The sequence below is a fragment of the Cuculus canorus genome, chromosome 1, assembly GCF_017976375.1.
Source record: "Cuculus canorus isolate bCucCan1 chromosome 1, bCucCan1.pri, whole genome shotgun sequence".
NCBI lineage: Eukaryota > Metazoa > Chordata > Aves > Cuculiformes > Cuculidae > Cuculus > Cuculus canorus.
Genome location: NC_071401.1, coordinates 149,461,306 through 149,485,449, shown reverse-complemented (window position 1 = coordinate 149,485,449; position 24,144 = coordinate 149,461,306). Strand labels below are relative to the sequence as shown.

Here is a 24,144-nt window from a genome sequence, read left to right as displayed (position 1 = left end):
AGGAGCTGAAAACAGAGAGAGGTAAGAGTCAACACGTATCTGATGACCTCTAGTTGGCCTCATATGCTTTGTATCACTCAGTGCCAAGTCAGCAAACACAGTCATCTGGAGCCATTTTTGCCTGCTAGCACCACACTGAGAGAGTGAGATTATCTGGATTGAGTTTAGCCAGTTTTATTTAAATTGATGCTATTATTTGCAGGCACTCACCACCATCCATTTTTCTCTTGACTTATTAGCTGAAAAGAGTGATCTGCTACAATATGTCCTCTAAAATAAGCACCAGCATGAAGATAAAAACGCAATAGTGCTCTGACAGCTGTTGCTTTCAACATTCGAGCAACTAGTCTGTGAAAGAGGGGAATGAACTACATCAGCCAAAGATGAGCATGACATAAACAGATAACGTGAAAGTCCCTGTTCCCCCTGAGACCCAGCTCAGCTGCCAGGGGAAAGCCCAAGCCCAACCCGGATTCACTCACACTCTGAACTTTCACCCATTCTCCATCTCTATCTGCTGCACCTCTAGTAGAGCTAAACCGGGACACAAATGTCCAGCTCTGCATGGTGCAAGCTGAAATGGAGCGTGTAGTAGCTCAAGTCATCTCTCTTATTGCAAACTGGGCTGAATTAGTGAAGCTCTTGCAGCAGATCTGGTGCAGAAGGAGAGCTGACCAGCTTTGGCCATGAAGTAAAGAGTGACCAAGGCTTTGAAAGGCAGGAACATGAGAAGATTGCTAGTCTAACTTTCTGCCTCACCTGAGATCCTGAAGCCAAGTGGCAGTAGTCTTAAGCAGACATCTGGCTATAGGACTAGAGTGTGTCACAAACAAATTTAGGACACAATGTTTCAGGCAAATGCTACTTCCCTTCAAGTTTTCTTAGCAGAAAAACCTTGTGTTCTCAATCTGATAATTCAATCTAGAAGTGACTGAACTTGTTCTGTTGGCAAGAGTTTTGGGGATTTTGGTGTCTTTTTTTGTAGGGTTTTTGTTTATGATGGACAAATTCTGGGGTTTTTTGAAGGTGAAAATCTTCTTTTTGAGGAGGATGAAGTCACTTCTTAGGGCTTCAACTTTCGCCTGCTGTAAAGATCTGATGAAGAGGAGATATTGGTAAAATGTAAATATCTCAACTAGCAAATGTAGAGTGCATTTTCTGAAAGAAGGATTGTGGCTATCAGATATTTCAACTGTAATTTACTTTGTTATAAGAATAATTAAGTGATGGCAAACATCCTTGCGGACAGAAGTGAAATTTATCCTTGGAGCTAGTAGAATTTGATTCATTTGCCCTGAAAATATGCCTCAGCTCTGTTTATGAAGGTCACAGGTAAACTAGAGAATGAAGATCTGTGTTTTTAAAGCATATATGGATGGATGTTGTGTTTGCTTACCTCCCAAGTGGCACATAAGTCTGTCTCGTGGTAGATAAATTTTCCATTTTCATCTTTTGGGTAGATTGCATCTCCAGGCTGAAAAGTAAAAACACACTTTTGTGCTTTAAAGACAAACTTGCACTCCTCAGAGCAAATATTTTTCCACAGACTCTGCTTCTACTAGCAAACAAAAAAAAAAAATCAAAAACTTTCTGAAACACCCTAAGTTCATCAGGTCATTCATGCCGGGCTTACCACATCCTCCACTGCTAGATTGTCCTTGGATGTATTTCTGAACTGTCACCTGAGCACCCACTCAGGAGTTCCTGGATGGCCTTGGTTTTCAATAAACTTTTGACCTTTACGTTACAGTATCCAAATGACTCATCTCCTTCCAAAGGCCAAGGTTAGAGTACCAATCTGTATTCTCTTCCAATTTTTCCTTCCTTTCTTTCTGGCCCCTCCCCTGATCCTGCTTGTGTCCTATGCACTTTGGAAGGGTATCAATCCAGCTCAACTACCAACAGTTGGAGGGACTGTTTCCAAGAGCTACTTACTAGTAGTAAAGAGCTACACGCATGGTTATAGTACAGGCTGTGAACCTTCTAAGTGCATTATCTACCTCTCTGTGGGTACTATTAATTCTTTCTTCCTATCTCTATACCTCATAAACAAGACTTCAGAGATGAATTATGAACTGATAACTCAAGAGCACAGCTTTCTCTTCTCTGCTGGTCAGCTCACTGCTGTTGCAGGCAACATCATCTCCCTCCCTCTTGTCTGATAGAAATTCAGGGTTTTTATAATGATTTTTGACATTTGATGTGACTGTAAACTACTATATTTCAAAGGCCTGGCTACAAGATGTTGACATGGTCACTCCTTAGGAACATGCAGCTGTGACCAATGCAACCGGTAACTGGCAAATCCCAATTCAGTCAAGAGGTTCAAATTCAAGGCATTTGATGGGAAAAGTGAGCCTAAGAGAAACACAGCCTCAGATTTCAGGTGCCAAGTTCTAGGTTACAAACATAAGCCTATCTCCTCCAAATATCCTGGTTTTCCTCAATGAATTCCACAAAGATGATTTGTTGCCTTTGTTACTGTGTCTTGCTGAGAAAAAGTCTCAAATAGAAGGAGGTAGGTGGCTGTTGGGTACAATTCTTCTATTAAAAACCAAGCTGTTTACCATCATAAGCTGAGGTGGAAAAGCCCTACTAACAAAGCCACCCCACAGTATTTTGGAATAAACCATCCATCCTCATGATATCCCAGCAGACAAATCTTGCAAGGTCAACGCATAGTAGATGGACTTCTTTGTGTTCAGGCGATGACTCTGAATTCCAGAACCCTGTTTCATTTCTAATTCATTGACTTCTATTTAGCATTACTTTTTTTATAGTAGTCAATAGACAGCAATTATATGAGCTAATTTATTATACCCCACTTTCCTCTGTCACTTGTGTTCTAAAAAAGTAAACACAGTCAGGATGAATGATGCTTGAAGATGAACTTATCTTGACTGAGATAAGTAGTACCAGCTATTGTGGATTTCCACAAGTATCAGCCCTTCCTCCTGTCTCCAGGGAACTGCACAAGGTGTTGAAGTACAGCTGTTACTGCTCAATTGTCTCCAAGCCATACTTTCTCTGCCAAGTTATCTATTTAAGCAAGGGAGTTTGTGAATGGAAGAACTGTCAGCAGACGGATAAAGTGCTGACAGAAAGGTAGCATTTTGATGGTGAGAGGATGGTGCTTACTAGGTCTTTGAAACGGTCTTTCAGACATTGACCAACTTTGAGTTCTCATGAACTACACTGCACCAGTCTTTCCCACAAATGTTGTTGTCTTATCTTGCAGTTCTCTTGAGACATCCTTGCACCTCAAACTGAATGTTATGTGGCTTCCTACCACGCTCCTGCACTCTAATAAATGGGACAACATCATACAGTCACTGCCACTATGCAGGGGTCACCTCACATCATGCCTTGTTTAAAGTCTGGAGGCACTCCAAAAACTACCAGATAGCTTACTTGAATATTTAAAACACAGCAGTTGGTGACCACTGAGAGGAAAAGCCCTGTCCCCTTTATAATAATTTCCTCACCAACACGGATGCAGTAAGGCAGGTCTGCACATCCCACTGCTTTCACAAAATGGTCTTTAACAACTGGGCTTTCTCCAGAGATATATATTACTTTTTTTTTTTTCCAGACAAAAAGCAATTTCTTTTTTTCTCTCCTCTTAACAGGGACACAAATGATTCTCTAGGACTGCTACTCCTTTAACAATTCAGATTGTTGATACAGGCCTCAGGGAGTCAGATATATATTACCTTAAAGCCAGCTGTCTATATTGTGAGACAATGACCTTCGCTATGTGGGAGAATGAACTACTAGAGAATACAAACACAAGCAAAGGGAAACAGGAAATTGCAAGTGGTGGGAAATTTTTAAAAATGTACCCTAAAGGATTCCATACATGGGACTGTGTAAATAAAGTTTTAATATCTGAGTTCAGTTACTCCTATAGGGGTCTTAACGGGACATGGCTTCCTTGGGAAAAAAGGAACTGCAGGTCTAAGGTGATTGCTTTGTTGGTAAATTGCTTCCTATCTGATGTTTCTGGCAGTTGTGAGTCTTTAATAAAATTTAATTTTAATAATCAAAGAACTACCTTCCTTGCAAAAAGAGGCCAATTTAGAGCTTAAACATCCCACAGAAACAATTAGCCAGCCAACTGTCTGACCCTATTCTCTCTAAGAAAAAGAATTAACTTGGTTCAAAATTACTTAAACATCTTTTGAAATTCACTCTTCTAATTTCAATATTATTTAATTTTAATCATGTACTTGCTGAGGAAAGGTACAAGTGGCTGTGAAACCATAAAGTTTGGGGACTTTTTGCAGTAGCTCCTTGCAAGGGAGGCATGCAACTCCAATCTGAGCTCCTTGCATTCAAAGGTTTCAGCTACAAGTTCGCCCAGGCCCACTCGTGTGAAGGAATATCAGGCTTTAACTTTTGAGAGTGAGAGATGGACAATCCATATTTGGGACCAATGGCGATGTGCTGAATCTGTCCAATAGGAGCACTGGCATTACGGAGATTAAGATCATAATCAGAATTTGCCCAGTGGCTTTAATGCTACTGAGGCTTTTGAGTTTCGGGATAGAGTAAGGAAACAAATCTGGTGGCTTTTTTCCCTTTCCCTTTCCCCTTCCCTAGCCCTTTGCTGCTTTGCATAACCACTTTCTTACGGTGATTCATGGCTCAGAAAGAATTAAGACACATATGTTGCTTCAGCTACAGTAATTCTTCAGCACAGGTAAGCCTTCAACCCTGGTAAGGAGACCTGTCCTTACAGTGGAGAGACTTAATACAACAGCTCTCAGTAACTGTTCTGACACCACCTATAAGCCTCTCATTGTGTGGGTAGTACATAGAAATGTATACATGCAATAAATATCAATCATTAATCTGTCCAAAGTGCTATTTTCAACATGGACTGGAAACTGTAAGGAACATGCCAGATGGAGAACTTGGCTCAAGCCAATTATGCACTTTTTTGGGGCAATTTTTCTTTTTACCTTGAAAGCCATTGGTAGCTCAATAATGTAGAGGTCAACATAGTCCAGCTGCAGGATCTTCAGGGTTTTCTCCAGTGTGGGACGCACCAGCTCTGGGGGGTGACAGGTATTCCACAGCTGGGGAAGGAAGCACAGACTCTTTTTTGGGTTCCAGGAGGAATAATGAGCATCCTCCAACTGACCCCACCCCTCCACACACCCCCTTGTCCTTCCAGAGCCCCCATTTTGCACAATACAAAGACATTGGGGTCTACATCACTGCAAGATGAAGGTAAGGCACCTTATCCTGTCCTTTGCCAGAGGCAGATGCAAAGGTTAAGATAGGAATCTTTACCCAAGACTGTCCTAGTGCTGATGCAGTAAAGCCATTACATATTTGTTTATCACGACACATGTTCTTCTAAGTTGAGTATACTGCAAACTCTTCCTCAATGAACTTAGGTGGATTCCTTTTGTTTTCTGAGCTTTCCAAGCATTTGGAAAAAAACTTTCACTGGAAAACTTTGTTCCCACAAGAAATCTGTGGTTTGTTTTACGTTGGAACACAGAAGGTCAGATCATGTGAGTTAGCCATGGAACAGCCAAGTACCCAGCACAAACAGAGTCTTTTGGTTTTCGCCTGTGGTCATGGAGCCTGAGTGACTGCCTGACCTCAGGAAGGTTTCCTTTACTCCCAAGTCCTCACTGAAACATGTATCATTGTTAGTTACTGTAAGGCAGGTGTGACTAGTTAAAGCACAGCCTTTTCAGCCTCTTTAATCACAACTCTTCCTTGCAGAGTTACACCCTGAGGTTGCTGTGGTGTGTGCTTAGTTGATTAGCTTTCAGTACTATCTCTAATGGAACTCTGCTGATGCAAATCTTGTGCAAGAATAAAACTATAGAATGGTAAGTAGTAACCAAGAGTTCTTTGTAAACTGATTGCTGCAGTTAAAATAAAGAATTAACACAAAATAGAAGGTTTTAAGTGCCATTTGCTTACGCACAATAAGCTGGGCTACCTAATTTGCTTTTCTTCAATGCACAAATGTGACATGTGGAGTCATGTTGAGGTTTTTGACACCCTTTTTGGCTGGAAAAACCTGCTGTTTATTGGTGTGGTCATGGTCTAGCCAGTTCTGCCACCAGAGCTGGCAGTCACAGCATGCCAAGGTATAGAATTAATCTGTTCTTGAGATATGAAACACTTGAATTGTGATTTTTGGCAGAAGATAGTGATTACAGGTGTCAAAGGACATAGCCTAGGTAAGTTTTAAAGTCTTTTAGATATTTGGTTTTCTTTAAACCAGATTATAATTTTCCGAGGGAATAACTATCTGCTCAGCTCTGACAACAGAGGTAAGAACAAGTTATCTTGAAGTTTAGTTGTACTGAAATCAACACACCTGACCCTGCCCTAATCTGACACACCAAAGCAGGGGTTGGCACCTGGAAATTCATACCAGGCCTTCCCCAGCTCTGTGTTTCAAGGCAGGAAGATCATTAAGATAGTGGTTACATAGGCTGAGGTGTACTACAGTAAAAGGACCAAAGTCCTGCTCTCGGAGTTTTAAGCTGTTCGTCTGGATTTCCTGCAAGCCTTTGGTCTGGATGTTTTTAAAGCATTTGCCAATCTTAGATATTCATTTTACATGTAAAATGAGATGTTGTTATGGGCTTAACTATAGGTAAGGAAATAAGTCTGCATAACCTTCATGTTTAGTTTATTTCTTACTGTGTATAAGATATTTAGTAACTTGAGACATGTTGATAGTTTAGAAGCAGTTTTTCCAAATGCCCTTTCTAGCACAGTGCTATTCAGCTCAGTACTTGCCAGTGAATATACTTCCATTTAACAAACTGCAGAGGTTCTAAAGAAACATGTTTTAGAAAAAGCAAACTTTTGCACTATGTTAATACACAGATGCCATGGAAACTTAAGGGTTTCATAACTGTTTTCATGATCTGTACAAGTTATTGTATTATCTACCTAAGTAGAACCCATTTAGATGCTTGAGCAGTCAAAGCTGCCAGCTGGCTTTGGCATTTCAGGACACCACATTTCCTGGAAATGTTACTTCTAGTTTAATGAAAGAAATATCCTGGGATGAAAGAAGAGACCAAAAAGGTCTTGCTATATATGCCAAGTGAGATGTTGGCAGTTGATATAAAACCTCTAAAATTTCTGAATGCTGAGCTGCTCTGCCTCATCAGCCAGCCAGCAGCAAGAGCCAAGTGCAAGTGCTTATGATTTCTACTGGCAGATGCAGCCTGATAGCACTAAGTCACTATTCCAGTAACACTGCCACTCAGCGGGGCTGTTCTTGTCAGTCCCTGCAGATGGACCAGCCTTCAGTTTACATTATCTTTGTTTTAGGAAAGATCAGCGTGAGAGGGCTAGAGTCTGAAGGGTCTTGGGAAATTCCCCTACTTGTGATGTCAGGAAAGCTGAAAACAAAACCAACTTTTCTTATTCTTTTTTCCTCAAAGAATAGTTTACTGTATCTACCATGTTTCCCAGAAGTTCACATCGATCAGTTATCAGTCAATGGCTGATGTATCTACCAGTAGCAGCTTTATATTTGTCTGTAGTTCACAAGATACATAACCTTGTAAGGTACATAAAACTGAAGATACATAAGCTTATAAGACAAAGGACACCCAGTCTCACTCCTTCTGATAAGTATGGAGGTGCTGTGAAACCTGTGAAAATCCTGGATTGCAATGATTAAATCGGTTGCAAGTATTTTTCTACTCCTGCCTTTTAACTCTCTAAGGACAACAGAGATGCTCTAATGCACTGTCACCCTGAACACCTGAAGTTTTGTCAGGCACAAACAGGACACAACTGGAATATAAATCCATGTGTGTCCCATCTCACAGCCACAAGACAGGCTGGGACCACAGGCAATGACTATCATAGTGCTATGAATTGCAGCCCTGTGGCTTGCAGGATCTGCAGTTTAGGGAAAAACTGAACTTACAATCGGGAAATCAAATGCAGTTTCACAGGTGGCTCAATGTCTAGCTAGTAATCATCAACTAGGAGAATCATCTGGTTATTAGATCAGACAACTGAATACAGAAAGGCTTAATAAACTAAGTAAGTTTGGAATCCTGATAAAGTTTTACTGAAAGATGCACTTTTACAGAACCTGAAGGTTTATTTAGGAAAATAAACTGCAGGGGAGGCAGCTGGGAAAGTTAAAGACTTAAAATTTTAGGACATGTGGTTCTAACTTTTTGGCACAACTTTGTGTTTTTTAATTGAGATATTACTGGTAATTTGCAATAATTAAACTAAAAAACAGTTGAAATAGAATATTTCAACTAATCCAAATCAACAGATTTGGCATATGAGAGACTGAGATACTGACCTGATAAAGGTGGAAAATTTGAGGATATGAAACTTCTCAGGAAGGCAAGGGTGTTATCAGTAGAATCAAACAGAGAAATCGGAGAAGAGTTGCATATTTTATAAACTGGAAATTGCTTTATTTAGAAATTCGCCTACAGCTGCTGAAAATCCACTTGGCCTGCAAACTACCCAAGCTGAAGCTTAGTTTTCCAGATCATAGAGCTTAACTAAATTACTCAAAGTAAAACAGGCCTTTTATCCCTTGGGATCTTTCACTCTAGGAACTGTGGTATTTATCTCCAAGGCTGTTGAGTAACTTTTATGGATTACATCTTATTTGGGAAAGGAGAAAGAGAATGCTGATACGTTCAAAGAAGCACTGCAGGAAGAGGAACTTGAAGCTATAAACTCCATTAGGAACTGGATAGGCTCTGTAAATTTTCTGGGGTCATCTCATCTTTATTCTGTAATGTGCAAGGAGCTCTCTCTTTTATAGCTGGGATCTAGTCACTGTAGTTGTAACAGCTTTTTGTCAAGACTTTACCGGACAAGGGATTTCATTCCTCTAGGAGAAAATCAACTGTTAGAGCGAAGACTTTAAAGCATCAACTAGGCTCACGCATTACTCCAGCCTCATTGCTTTAAAGCATTAGTGTGATGATGTCTTCTCTCCAAGTAAGTTGATGCACCATTCTAGAACTTTTTAGTGACAGGTGATACAGTAACTAAGGGTGTAGCTTGATGAGTAATTTTTTCTGGCAGTAGTAACAAAGTAAGCACTTGCTGTTCATGTGCTTGCTCCCACCCCTTCCATTGTGCAATCTCAATTCAAAACTGTATGGGGAATTGCTCTGACAGAAAATAACTAATTTGCAGGATCATTGTCCAGATCAGGCTCAGTGTGTGACTATATAAATGTGCGTGACAGCAAAACATACAGGACAGTAACAGCTTAGGCAACACCGCTAAGCATTAACAGTGGTTTAAACTTGCAGGTATTTACAATCCTGGGCAGAATAGATGTTGCGTGGTTCCAACTATTAAGTGAGCTTTAAACTGAGAACAACCACAATTTCTGTGCTTTACAGCAATTCTAGTCCTCACGAAGCTCTGAGACATTATGGTAATGCTAGGGAAGAAAAATAAAGGATGTTGGGTCTGGAAGCGTGCCAGATGTCAACCACTGGCATTCTCAAGAAAGCCCATTCACAGAAATCCTGGATTTAGTGTAAATAATCTGAGCACCGCTTCTCACCTTGCCACAGTAAAAAATGTCTTCTCGCTTGATCCTTCCTTCAGCAATCTTCTCCCGGATGGCTTGTCCCACTTCATGCTCATTGTAGTAGACAAAGGCACCGTCGATATGGCGGTAACCAGTATCAATGGCAATCTTCACTGACTCCAAACAGGAACCTTTGGGAGTCTAATGGGAGGAGAAAAAGAATAAACATAGTTTCAGCCTCCTGCTCACCTCTCTTGCAATGCTATAGAGTCCCTGAGATGTCACAAGGTTTATACTGGAGTTCATCCAATCTAGCCATCCCTTACCTCCCCAGACACCTATGTTTTAACTTCTGAATAAAAATGTGCTGTGCACGTTTCTTCAAAACTGTTGCCAATGTAGAGTTAGACTGGGAAAAGGAGCAAAGCAAAAAATTCTCTGTGTCCAGGAAAGAGGCAGTTCTAGAATCCTCAGAAAGTAGAATTGAATGTATTTAATATGGAAATTACTTCAGAATTTCTTATCTAGAGAGCAACGGCTTTACTACGAAAACTGTTTGATAAAATTCCTTACTCAAATGGAAAAGTTTTCGGTTGAGCAGAGCTGGTCAACCATCTGCGTGATCAGAGGCTGTTTGAATATCTTATGGCCCTGTAGAGCTTTCAGCAGAGCAAGAATTTGGATTTGACTTCTTTCTCCTCAAATCAACTTACCGTTGGTGGTTTCACTATCCAAAGGGTTATGTAGCTCAGGACTAGTATCCTCAGTTCTGGATAGTTGCTTTACCATGGGGCTAAGAACCAGTAGATGCTTTAGCGTACATCTATATACATCTCAATGCTTCAGTTTAAGATGAGCCCAAGAAACCTCTTAATAAGTCCAAGTGGCGTTTTTTTACTGTGTGCTGCACTTATGTTTATTCATCATTGCTGAAAGTCAGAGTAACCTTGTTTTTTCAGAACAGTCATATTTTCCATTAGCCAATGTAGCATGCAAAACAGGTCAAACAAATTGAAAAACCATAAGTCTGGTCACTGAAATAAATATTTGAGTGGTCACTGAAATTGTACTGAAAACACCTTAATGTTGCCACACTTTGTATAATGAGAGGGCAGCTCTATGTGGATCGATCAAGGGCTCTCAGCAATACGTGGCAACACTATTCTCCCACTCTTTTCATGCGCATCACTCTTCTGCAATGAGGGCATCTGATTCATTTAAAGGAAAACTGAAATAAGGAGAGTCAACCTGCTCTGCTGCACTACTGTATGCCAGCAGTAAATGCCAAGAGGTGAATTTTGCTACCTCCAAGTGAAGGGCCAAGACTATGCTGCTCCTTCTGTGAAGAAAACAGATGCCAGAGACATCTGGAAATGAGACAGGATTTGAAGAGAGGATTTCAAGTGTATTGGTTTTGCTCATGCCAAGGAAAGACAAGAAGCAGGACTGGCAATAGGTGCTGCTGAGAAGGATCACTTTTCACCATAGGAACCAGTTTCTCTCCTCTTCCTCCAAGCCGCCCTTTGACAGCAGCCATTGCCTTGGCTGTCCCAGAATTCGCCATAAAATAAGCTGCTGCTCTTCCACAATATGAAGAACCAGAAGGTGTGAAGCTCACAGCTGCCACAGGATGCTGCAGTGACTAAGGACATTGGTCTGCCCTTCCATGTTCATGGAAGAAAGATCTGTGAAGGACTGCTCTAGACACAGGGGGGTCAACCTTTCTGTCTTTCAGTCCCAGAGCTGTGGGTTGGTGGCAGATTATTCTGGGGTAATGGGACTATATCCCTGCCTGCTCACTCTGCTCTTCAGCATCCTGCCCAGGCTGCCCACGGGGGGACACGACTAAACTGTCTCATGTTCAGACTCAAGGGGGACTTTCTACTCCAGGATGCAGTGTCTAATGGTTACTTACAACTCAAAGCCACTGATGCTTGCTCTTGTTTATTACTAAAGTGATTGAGGGCCAAGAGGCAAAATGGTACAATTTGGCACACTAAAGTATTTACGGCAGCAACAACGCAATATTGTCTGCTTAACTGAGAGAGACAATGAAACACTTGTTTGAATGCTTTGCTGCTTTTACCGTGGGAGCCTCACAAAGGCACTCAGCCCCTGCCAGGGCCTTTTCCTAGTTGTTAGTTGGATGTAATGAAGACCATGGCAATTAAAAGCCTTCCAGGAGCAGTCAATGGTTAGTTTTCACTTGGGTCATATCAGGCAGTGTTACAGGAGAGCAAGGCATGGAGCAGTGACAACTTCCAACATGTTCATGTCTTTGTCCCTGCCTGAACCTGCAAGGAAGGATTTGAGGAAGGTGGAAGGCAAAAAACTGACTTGAGTACTACAAGCCTGCAGTTACTGATAACAGTACCTCAGACCTCTGCCTCAGCAATGATCTGCACAAGGCTTTAGCCACAGCTGCAAAGCTCAGGCTGACTCGCGCAGAGCAACGGGACTCAGTTTAAAGGTTTTGTGAGCTCAAGTCTAAGTGATGATCAGTTAGCCAAAAGATAAATATATTTTTAGAATTGTTTTCTCTATAAAACTTGATTTTTCAAACAGTGTGACTTTTAGATCACTTCAGTCTCTTTGACTTCTGCCATTCAAGTGTATGAAAGCATAATACCTAGGGTTCAGTGACTCATTATCTTAACACAGATTTTTTACAAAGGTTGTCTTTTTTTTAAAGGTTGTCTTTTCTTTTTCCCCTTTGTTTGAAGAACCTAAATATGGGGGGTGGGTCTGATCCAAGGATTTTCTCTCTTCTCTTTTTGCACTTTCGAGAAATTGAAGCTATAAACTGAAGACCACAAAGCAAGGAAATGTTGATTATTGAGTTGCATCTTTTCTCAAACACCAGGGTCATTTTGGTGAGTAACAAAACCAGAAGGAACAGGTGAAGAAGGGTAGAGCATCATGTATAAGGCAACAGCATAATTGCACACCTGGATGGAACAGAGGAAAATGAGAATGCTTGTAGTCACTGCAGTTGCCTTTGGCTGAATCAGTTAATTTGTGTTAGAGCTGAACATCTATGTATTTCTTAATCTTTTGTATGGAACTTACATACATCTGTACAAATAATCTTGTGAAAGATTCCTCCATCTCAAGGACTAATCTTATTCTTTAGGGACCTGAGGAAGCTTTTTTTGGAATTGGCCTTGACTACTAATGGCCGGAGGTGGGTTTACATTAAATATAAATGTTTTCATTGCACTAGTTCATTTAATCTAATGTGGTATATTAGTTATGACAGATTCTGGTCTAAGACACTTCATATAAAAATGCAAGATAACCAAAGGAACAGTTTTTTGGAAAATCCTGCCTCTATTGAACCATCCCAGATGAAGGCCTGGGACACATGCAGGCCTTGGAACTTCATATATTATGTTTTATTTTTATTCAAATGGAGAAACTATAATTTCTAGCATTTCACATATCTAATCCTTCTAAATCCTGCAGTATGGGGCTGTGGTAAACTGTGCTGATGAGTTGCACAGGCTAGTCATGTTGTGGTTCTGCTAATTTTAGAAGTATTGCTTTAAATGTCATATTTTATTCTATTGTTTCCCAATGGACTATGTTAAAGCTGGATGACTTCAATCACCACTGCTCATCCATCTTTTCATCAGAGAAGGCACAAACCTGGATCCTTCCTCTCTAACTCACTGCTCAGTCTGAGGCATTTTAATCTATTTTGTCTTCCATGGACATAAAGTCTTTAAGTAGTAGTGACCAGATCAGAGATTACCAACTGAAAATCAACTTTTACCTAAGAGCAGACAGAAGTTTGTGATATGATTGCTTTTACGTCTCATGGTGTTGTATAAAGGTTGGCATTTCAACCATAGCAGCTGCTGGAGCAGTGTCTCCCAGGCTGCCTGGACATGGAACAGTCACCTGCACTCTACCAGGAAAGCCAGACCTCCTCCTCCTTACTGCAGGTTATACTCTCTAGCATACATTATCTAAAATGTAGTTGCCTATGCCACCTACTTATTTCAGGTAGGTCTTGATTCTTGCATCATTCCCAAACAAGGAGGGCTCATGTTTAGAGCAGTACAAATGCCAGATGCTCTACTGAAATGTCCCTGCTTTGTCAGTACTAATTTGGGATGTTTTGGCCTTAATACAAATTTTTGCTTCTTTATTACTATTTATTTAGCTGTAGATAAGAAGTATTCTTGATCCTTAGCTATAATTAATGTTTCAGGGATTTTATAACCACTTGTACACTGTAAGTCAGATTTTATCTTCAGTGTCCTTACACTGAGTCAATAATTTGTGCCAAAAAAGGTATTGAATTTATTTCTTTTTTTTTTTTTTTGATGAAAGAAAAACTGCTTGGTTGACTAGAGCCACTCAATCACTAAGAATTCCTTCGACAGCATCTAGGCTATTTTTAAGATCATAGGGTTTAAGGAAACAATACACAATTATTCCCTCTATTAATCAATACCTTGTAACCCTGCTGATTTACTACAAAGAATGATGGATTAAACCAGTATCCATTTCATTCAGGTTCCATGGTAAATAAATCCAGCAGAAAGGCAGGGAGAGCAGTCAGATTTGCACCTTCACTGAAAGAAAGGCAGAAGCAATTCAGCTCCTTCTCTACAGAGGAAGTAGCCAACTGGCCAGTCACCACATTTTATGAGTCTGAAAAACCAATGTGCATCATCAGTTCTGCCTGTCTGAAAGGGTCTGCTCTCTTTTTCCTCCGAGACCACGAGCTTTTTCATTTTTTAATGTTCATTCCAGACACCTTCCATCACATCCCATTTTGTCAAGAACTATTCTGCCTACCATAGAAAATGTACAGCCTCAGTTTTACTCATGATTGCATGTGACCAAGCCACAGAAGAACATTTTTTGTGCAGGCATACCCATGAATTATACTGTTATCTCTCAAGTACAACAGTAATTGCTTAGCAATGTTAGTAGCTGTCTTGCTCATTACCGCTATTTCGTGTTTCCTTTCAGCTGCCTGCCTATCCTTTTGTTTTTTCATAGAATCATGGATTGCTTTGGGTTGGAAGGGACCTTTACAGCTCATCTAGCCCAAATCTCACCCCCGCAGGAGCAGGCATATGTTTAACTAGATCAAGTTGCTCACAGCCCCATCCAACCTGACCTTGAATGTTTCTAGGGATAGGGCCTCCACTACTTCTCTGGGCAACGGTACTTTTTCTATAGCATCCTTTTCTGGTTAGCAATTTCCATCAGCTTTCCAGCTGACAAAGAGGGATTCTGGTCACCTCCAAAGACAAAGCTAATGGGACACATTAATGGATGACTGTAACCTTGCAAAATCACATGAACAACTGCTATAGGAAACGCTTTTATAAATGCATTAATACTGCTATTGTCATTTATTCTTTATTACGACAGTAAAAGAAAACAGTCTGACTTAGGCTCCTGGATTCTGCTCTGTCACGTTTCACTTAACACAGATTTACAGAGTTGCGCCAGTCTCAGCAGCACATGAGAACTGAGGAAGTCCTGAGCACCTCACCTGGTTAATGCAATGACATCCAGTCCCTCAGTTGGCAATAATGATCCTGGGAGGAAGAGCTTGTGGTGTTGGAAGAGACAGGGCCATCTCCTGGAAAAACCTGAATTTAGCTGCAGCTGAGGTATACAAGAGATCCAAACTGTGGGCTAAGCTCTCCAGTCTAAACCTATAATTTAAGATGTGGAGTTGCTGTTTAGGAATCTTAGTCAGCTAAACACAGGAAGGGGAACGTAGGTACATTCCTGCGCTCAGAGCCTCCTTTGCCAGAGCTCGGCACTCACACACAGATTCTTATGCAAGTTTCTAGAAGCCCAATTGCTTATTTCCGTTTGCCTGTTTTTCAGGCAAACTGGCAAAGAGGACTGCCTTAAGATGGTAGGAGGAGAACATAGAAAACATGTACTGAAGGCATTACAGGAAAGCAAAGGTTGAGTTTACAAAGGCAGAGGATATGAGCCACACAAGGGTACATTCTTAGAATTGTTTAATCTTGTAAAACAGAAGTCGTACTGTACACCTCTTTCTTGGAAAACGCAACTGCCAGCACATGCTCCTCTCTCGTACACAGAAAAATCTGGCTTTCATCCCCCGGAAGCACTGGCAGCCACCATCCATGAAGAAAAACTCAGCAAAGGGATCTCTGCAAGAGCAGGTAGAGCTGAGAGAGCACAGCTGAGAGCCACAAGCTGCTATGCTGGCCCAAAGCTTTGCTTTATGTCATGCAGTGCATTGCCTTAGAAAGTGAAGGACAGCACACGCCTAGAGAAGATAGGGAGAATGATGATGCTTGCTGCCTCATGTCACACTGTGAATGAGCATGGACAAGGGACACCTTTCAGCCTACCCTGATGTCCCATCGGTGGCCTGAAGTGTGAGGTTGGATTGTCCGTACAACAGAAGCTGGATTGCATAACTGCAGATTTAGCATTTTGTGAATTACTGTGACACTGTTATTTTACCATTTAGCCAAAGATGTCTTCAGGAAAGCCTTGTTATTGTAGCTGGAAAAGGCTGCTGGAGTTATTTTTACCGCTTGATTGCAGAATCCTCAGTTTTAGGATCCACTGTAGGCAAACCTAAGCTAAAGCGCTGCCATGCCTCTCTCTTGGCAGCTAGAGGATTAAAGCAAACCAAGCAAATAACACGCACACCCAGGTCCCATACTCACAGTGCCAGCAGGGTGGACTGGGACAGTTTCCTGGAGAACTCAACAGCCAGCCAGCCAGCCAGCCCTGGAAAGCACAGATCTAACTGGAAGGATGGATGCTATCAAAACACCCTTTGGACAAGAAATGTGATCCCAGGGATGCATGAACTACAAAGGGAAGATAAAGCACCAGCTTGTGCATCAACAGAGGAGAAAGAAAAGGTTGCCAGTAGTTCTTCTACTTCATTTCCTAGAGTTAAAGGGGAGAGGTTTCTGGCGCCAGTTCGAAGAAGTGTTTGCAAAGGCAAACGTAAAACTTGGGGAATTCCACCACCTAGTTAGTTGAACCAACAGAAGTTGGCTTTGATGAAACCTAGAGAGGCATTTTCTGCACAGCGTTTTCAAGTTTTAACAAATGTGGCCTCCTAGGTCAACTGAAGACATAACCCAGATGTTGGCTTCCTGCATGAGCTGTAAGAACATGCTTATGCTGTTCTTCAGAGAACTGTGGGGAATCAGGGACACAGGGGAGTGCACAGCCATATTTAACGTGTGGAGTCAGTCAGAGACATTTTAGAAAATGGAATTTTGTCTGAAAAAAATTGAGCTCTAGATGTTCTTGCCAAAAAGCATATCACTCAGATGTGTTAATTCAGATTACTTACTTGTAGGGTTTAAGTTATTCCCCTCTTCAACAATGCTAGTGATTCCCTGTGTGTAAAACATTCTTCATAACTTTTATTTACACATGAGAGCTTTCTCTGTGGCTCTTGTGCAGGGTTAAAAATCTAGTATGTTTAAAAAGCCAGAAGAAAAGAGAAAAATATATATATATTTTGGTGTCAATATTTGGCCTTGATACTATTACATCGGTAACAACTAGCTTTGTAGTTTTCGGAAGAGGGATGTATTGAAATAGCTCATGCTTGTCATTGCAGTACACAGCTATATAATGGAAAAGGCCTGCTTTCTGTCTGGTTACTTTTCAAACAAGAATCTCTCCCTGCTTTTTTCGGTAGTGCTACTGTCCTAAAAGCTTATCTGGGTTAATTTTCTATTGGGTTTGGATCTAGGATGATTAAATGCAATTCTACTCTATGCCATAGCCAGACATGTAGCTCGGTGGGTGATGGTGGCATCTGATATCCACCATCTGAAAGCTGCACTGACTCCCAGACAAAGTTGTCATCTCGCTCTGGGAACGTTTTCCTCTGGAGCGCTCCTACGGTGTCCAAGTCTGTGTGTCAGTACCATGTTCAGGAGCCAAGTGACGCGGTGCCAGGTTGGCTGTTAGAGCGAGCCCCTCCGCTTGGATTAGACAGGCATCGCTGCACTGAGGCCAGACGATTATCTAGCTGTCAACGGTTTCATTAGTAGAAGTCCTCCACTCTGCAGGGAGATACGTCTCTTGGTCCTGGAGTAGTTTGCAAATGTTTTCACGTAGCAGCCGAGATGTCCAGGTACGTTAGAGGTACTATCCTTTTAGGAAGAGTTTTTTTGAAGTCTTATAGCTTAAGGCATGCTCAGGTTTTGGGGCAGGGAGGAGTCACTCTGAGCATAATCTACTCCACAGAGCGAGCTAAAAACTTCACCATTTTTGAAGACTAGCAATTTTGTGGCCATTTAGTTCAGAAATCCGCAGTAGGTTGATGAACTTTGTAGCTAGAAAGTTAGTCTTTTGTTCATCCTACTCTTCAAGGCTGGACTCATCCTCATCAGAAATTTTACATGTTGACTATTTCAGTAAATGCAGCTTTTAGTCTGCCATACATGAATAGACAGTAATTGTGTTCATAGCTGGAAACACCACAGAAGCTGTTGGCATGAAGTAGAGATTAGTCATACTATCAATTTGTTTTCTATTAAGCTTCAGGATTCATAGAAATTAAAAAATACAGAGATTTCAGCAGAGAAGATAAGCGAAGAAACAAACATTTCTGCAATTTCAACAGTGTCTTAGAGCTACAGGGTTTGTGCAAATCAAAGTCATAAGATCAAAGCTTGTGTCCTGAAGAAAGTTGCATGCAAGAATCTTTCCTCCAGCTTGACAGAGAGTGAGAAGTAATTTTGTCAAATCCAACTTTAAAATCTGAATTTAATTATTAAAGTAGGGTTCTTACACCAAAGGTAGGAGGTTTTGAGCCTGCTGCACTTCAGAAAAAAGTAGCTACCTTTTCTGATTACCTTTTTTTTGTAATTAGATGACTTAATTTTCATTTCTTAATGAGATAAAGATGCAATCTTGTATTTATGCAAGCCAAAAATGTTCCATTGTATAACATGAGATTACAGGAAGAAGCTAGGAAGAACTGAGGCGTCAAGAGGTGATTGCAGGCAGGGGAGGAGAGGTCATGGCTGAACACCAAGAAGACAAAGTATTGAAGGCACAGAAATGTATAAAGACTGTTTCAGTGCTAAACCAGAACAGTTATATGGCACAGAAAAAAGGCCAATGTAAGATAAATTAATTCTGCTCCTGATAGGTGCAAATATGCTATAAAAGCATATATGAAAGGGAACTTCAAAAGGCATCACACAACATTAAATTTTTAGCAAAAGCAACTGAGGAAAGCAGCATTTGTTCAAGACTTCTGATTTAGTGCATTCTTCTGCTCTGTACCCTCATCTCTTTGCTATGAGAAGTCCAATCTGTGAAAGCAGTATCTTAAGTGTTCCTCCCTAATCCTCTGGCATATTTGCCATCTCTGTAGCAAACAGCAGGGATAGATTAAGACAATAACACAGCCCAGAGCCGCTGCAGTTTCTTGAATCCTCATGCAGACTTCTTCTCCTGTATCTTCTTACTCACAGTGCTTTTGATCGTGTTTCCAGCAAGTACACACGCTCCTGTCCAAGAGCCTCATTGTTCTGCTGTCTGCTAAAAGCTGACGCCTGCTGCTGCTCCTCCTCAAGGCATCTGGGGACTAAATACCAAGAAACCCTGCTTTTATCCACTCTTGGCAACTGGGTCTTGCCAGTAACTGTTACTTAGTCAAGGAATAAGGAGTAAAATCTGAGAGATCAAGCAGAGAGCATCACTCCACACCAGGATGACAGCCACCAGAGAAAGTCATCTTATCTGCAGACTGTGCAAGCCAAATTGTCTGAGTATGGTTTAATCTTCTAAGCGTGAAACTAACTGAGTCACAACTTTGTCGGTGAGTGGTCTGACTGCAGATATATGGCTTCAGGATAAGTATCATTCCGTGCGAAAGCTAGGCTAGGAGTTAAATAGCAGCCAGGCAAGGAGCCCTCCAGGATGCATAGTAGATCAGGCACAATCCTCTTCCTGGGCTGCAGTAACCCATTTCCTTCCCTTCTGTCCTTGTCTCGAGTGTACAAATCTCGTTTTGGAAGTATGGTTTTAGGATATCCCCATAGACCAGGGGAACATAAGGCCACTCTCTGAAACATCTCAGAAATCCCAACCCTGAAAGGCTGCGTGTTGCTATGTGTCAACCAGTCATGGCTCCGCTGCTCTTGAGCACTCCCTGAAGACAGGAGGAATTAGTACCGCATGAGGTAATACTGCTCTTTGAAAAATAAATGGCTAGAGAAAGCCAGCGGTCATTACCAAAAGAGACACTAAAGGGGTACAAAGTTCTTTGGCAATGCTAGTCAGCAGATATGGCCCAACAGTTTTAGAAAAACAATTTCGTTTTGGGAACTTTTTTCACTTCTTAAATTCAGAGAAGAAACACAAGGCTCCGTAGCCAAATATCCCAGCTTACTTCCCCCAGCCCTGTTCAAATCAAGTTCCCAATAACCTTTTTAGGGAAGAAAAAGGCAAAATATCTCGCTGGCCTGCATCAGTGGTGATTTCATGTAGGTTCATAAAGATTGCTTCATTACATAGCTAACTTCAGACTCAGTATTTGCCGAGTTCAAATACTTATTTATTTGTAATTGTTTATGTTAAAAGGACTGTGGTATTTTCTTTATATGTTTATTTAATAGTATGTTGTGGGAAGTAAGCTAAGGACACTTGCATGTTAGGGCAGTTCCTGCTCTTCCAACTGCCTCTTTTATCTCTTTCGCGAAAAAAAATCTAGAAGCCAAGTGGGAGGTTTATCTCAGTAGGGAGACAGTTTTTTGAGTCACAGAAGGAGAAATTTGTAGGAAAGAGATCAAGAACTGGGAAACTATAAGCTACCACACCGTCGCCAGAAATCTTGGATGTCACTGCTGCCTGGGACTTTCAATATATGACCCATTTCTTAGCTTAGGGTCACTTTCCTCTAACAGTGACCTGAAATCATTTCTGTCTCCAGCTGATCATGTTTCAGAAGCCAGTGGAGGAAAACAGAGGAAATAAAATTGAGTGTAATCTCCTCCTTACTGCAGCTGAGAGATCCAGATCACATCAAGGGGACAAGTAACTTACTATTTCTCTTGACTTAAAGGTAGCCTACGACAGCTCCAAAGGCAGGCAGCCTGCAGTCTCGGGAGCAAATGATTTTTTTTGTGTGTGCACACCCTTGTGTGAGGAACTCTGTGTCATAAAAGGTCCTACAAGAGCACTGGGGTCCATACAATGAAAAGTTACTCTGTTCAGCTTCTATCTGAGGTGTAAAAAGTAATTCAGAGTGCCAAAACACTGTTTTTACTTATCCGAAACAGGTTTTTTCAGTTGATCACTCAGATTGGATACAGGAGCCCTGGATGAACTTTTCCTCTCCCTAACTGAAACCAGCAATTTCTTCTTAAACAAAAACTAGATGGTCTGAGCACTCACAAGGGCTATTTTGAGGTAGTTAAGGACATGGGGAAAAGGGTCTCTTCTCCGTCCCGGCTGGATGCCATGCTGACTTCAGTATCCAAAGCTGTGGAGTCGGTGGGCAGCATGCTTTCTCATGGGGAAGGTGCTCATCCTGCCCCAGCCTGTACATGTTTCTTCTTGCCTCTCTCTAGCTACCACATACTCCCCACGATCATGTTATTTCTCTGGGCTGTGTGATATAAATTTAATCCCTGGAGGCAGAGAAGAGGACTGAATCTGGTTTCCCACCACCCGTGTGGATTCCCTCACCAACGGGCTATTCAGGGAAAGGCAACTGCTACCTCCAACTGCTTTAATAATCCTTTGATTCCTCAGCTTGTACTGCCAGTGCCCAAAGTGAAATACTTTGCCATTTGTTTTGCCTGAAAATATTCCACAAAACTGCTTCCAATTTATGAATGGATTTGGCTACATCAGAACCTCAATTTTAGCTAAGTCACAACTTGCCAAAAACCCTCACCCAGTGCTATTCTCGAGTGCTTTGCCCAATCTTATGTTTCAGAAGCAGCGGCTGTGTACAGTGCGGTTGCTACAACCTTCCCTCCAAGCCTTCTCCTCCCTCAGTCAAAACAGGAAGGCAGGAGAGGAGCTGTGGCCAAAGCCCCATGACCTTCCAGGGAGACAGTGAGTATTTATGTGGAGGCATGGGACTGATGATCTTAGCTGTGTTGACAGGGATGAGTTATAAAGTGAAGCGTGCGTAAGTGCAGTTTTAATGAGGCATAGGATTTCTAGGATTTAGGAGTGGTTTTAGCACCTTTCCCCTGAGCCTTGCTCATCCCCACACCTCATTTTCTTCCAGATGGGTACCAGCACCACTCACCAGGCTGTGTTGGGAATTGAGCATCTGTGCAGAGAGGTGATGGGAGCCCAGGGGACTGATACTGCCCTGCTATGGCACAGGACCATGCCACGGGCTCATCAAGAGGGCTGTCCTCCCACTGTGGGGCTGATCTCTCCCTCCTCCCACCATCCATTTAATTCCCTGGAGAACTGGGTCAACGGCTCGGAGGCCCTTGGGTAGGGAATGCTGGACACGGTGCATCTGCTGGAGCCTTGGCAGAGCCGTTCCTTCATGCACAGGACTTTGCCAGAAGGAATCGCAGAGCCTGAGAGAGGCAGAATTGGCCTCAAATTTTAAATCCACCTGGACAATCTTGATAGTCCAGATTCACTGCTTCCACTGTGGCTCCCTCCCAAACTCATGAGGGAAGGAGATATTTTGTTGAGTGAAGAGAGAACAGGGGAAGGAAGGGGTCAGTGACTGAGATTTTCAGTGTTTTGCTTGAGTCCATTCTTGCTAGGACAAACAGCCTAATTTATGTAGGCAAGACATTAATATAACCTACATATTTCCTTCCCTGTGTGGCAGGGAATGCAAAATCAACTTCAATGCACTGAAATCTGCAGCAAAAAGCGAACCAAGCTTTTTGGTTATACAATCATCACCTTCCCTTAAAAATAAGGATAGGAAACACCAATTAAAGCAGAAAAAAAAACATTTCTAAGTTTTCTCTTGACAAACAACCTGAATTTATCACTAATTCTAAGACCCAGTGAAGACTTCTTTCTTTCTGCTAGCAGATGAGCTAAAAGCAAATGAATTTGTTGCACTTTCTTGCTGTGCTAGGAGAGTAAAGTACGAAGAAACCACCAACACTGCGCTACCAGTGTTTTCAGTCTCAAAGAATTAACTGAATTCTGGTCATCCTAATCTGCATCCTAAAAAAAGCTCTCTTATATCTAAGGAGAAACAGCGATCAATTAAAATTAATCTGATTATCAAATAGACCTTTTCCACAGTGGTCCAGCTCTGCTCCAGCTGAGGGATACACTTTGTTGAGTCAGTAAACTTCTACACGGGACCAAATTTCAGTCAACAGATTTATTTTTAGTTGGGTGTTTCACAGCTGGAGGAGCATGACTTATCTCCCAAAGTCATCTATGGGAGAACAATTAAAGTGATTTAAGATGAGCAAGGCAAGCTGCTGACACATTTCAGTTCTGAAGACACTGCTGTGCAGTTTATCCAGACAAAGCCTGAAACATGAAAGCTGACCTCCCGCCTCTGTTTTCTTGTAACCGACCGTCTCAGAAGCAGATTTCCCAGCTCCATGGCTAACTAGATCTGCCTGGTTTGCTTAACCAGTGAGTGCATTCCTGCACTTCAGGACTAACACTATGGGCTTATTACAAGCTACTGAACTACAGCGCAAGATTGAGAAAACAGATTTGTTTTGGCCAAGTTGCTCTGACCCTCTGACATGGAGGTGCCAGGGTGAATAACCTTTTAAAAAAACCAAAAATAAGCTGCTTCCAAGAGCAAGATGAATAATCTGACAAATGAATGGCTCTGTATTTTACATCAAAGCACAAAATGACTAGAAGTCGTGGAGATCTGACTCATGAGCTGAAATAGCGTGCTGGGGATGGTTGGCACTGTTGCTACCACCAGCTGCCTGCCTCCACGGTTGGAGAATGGTTGGTTCAGATGCTGCTTCTGAAGCAGTTCAGCCACAAAAGTCTACAGCTAAGCATTTTAAAGGAAACGTGTCAGCGCTAGTTTATACCCTCGCTTGTTAAGATAAACTTTGAAACGGTCCCGAGTTGCCACAAAGCCTTTTAGCTCTGAGCAGAAGAAACAGAACAGAAACCTCGCCAGGCATCCCAGTGGAAGTTGCGCCAGGCACAAGTCAGCACTCGGCAGAGCAGTTTGTCCCAGCTAAGTGGAACTTCGCTGCCACGGCAAGGTGTTGACAGAAACTTCCCCTTCCCCCACATCCTCTAATCGGCAAAGCAGCCTTTTTGAGATGGGCAAACTTTAAGATGTGAGCTATTTAAACGTCCTACTCCACCACCAAACAGTAGCTGCAAAGAAATCTGCAACAAATCCCGTAGCGCTCTGCTACTGTGTGACTGCTCTCTGTGACAAGTTCCCTGATTCAAACACACAGTCCTAATTCTAGTGTAAAGCTTCAGTCCAGCTCCTCCAGACAAACACACAGTGTTTCACATGGTCTTTCGTGAAAATTAGACTTTTGCAAGTGCCTTATCAGTGCTGCTTTCTCTGCCTCAGCTCCTCCTCCCACCCATAACTTTCTAACATGCTTCTCACTGAGAGAAAGACAGCTCCGAAAATCAAACTCCTACAAACCCGGAGGGAAGGAGAATGGGTG

At 41.9% G+C, this 24,144-nt stretch overlaps 1 protein-coding gene and 1 long non-coding RNA gene across 2 annotated transcripts in view; one reads left to right on the top strand and one right to left on the bottom strand.

The window, feature by feature from the left end:
* The window catches only part of LOC128849896 (uncharacterized), a 98,144-nt gene that overhangs the window by 38,451 nt on the left and 35,549 nt on the right, over positions 1-24,144 (top strand). The gene's annotated exons all lie outside the window — the stretch shown is intronic.
* Positions 1-24,144, bottom strand: part of AKR1D1 (aldo-keto reductase family 1 member D1) — a 34,123-nt gene that overhangs the window by 7,792 nt on the left and 2,187 nt on the right. Inside the window, exons 2-4 of the mRNA XM_009560527.2 lie at positions 9,557-9,724; positions 4,965-5,081; positions 1,397-1,474 (exon numbers count right to left, since the gene is read on the bottom strand). Coding sequence (XP_009558822.2) covers positions 1,397-1,474; positions 4,965-5,081; positions 9,557-9,724 — 363 coding nt within the window. The remainder of the gene's footprint in view (positions 1-1,396; positions 1,475-4,964; positions 5,082-9,556; positions 9,725-24,144) is intronic.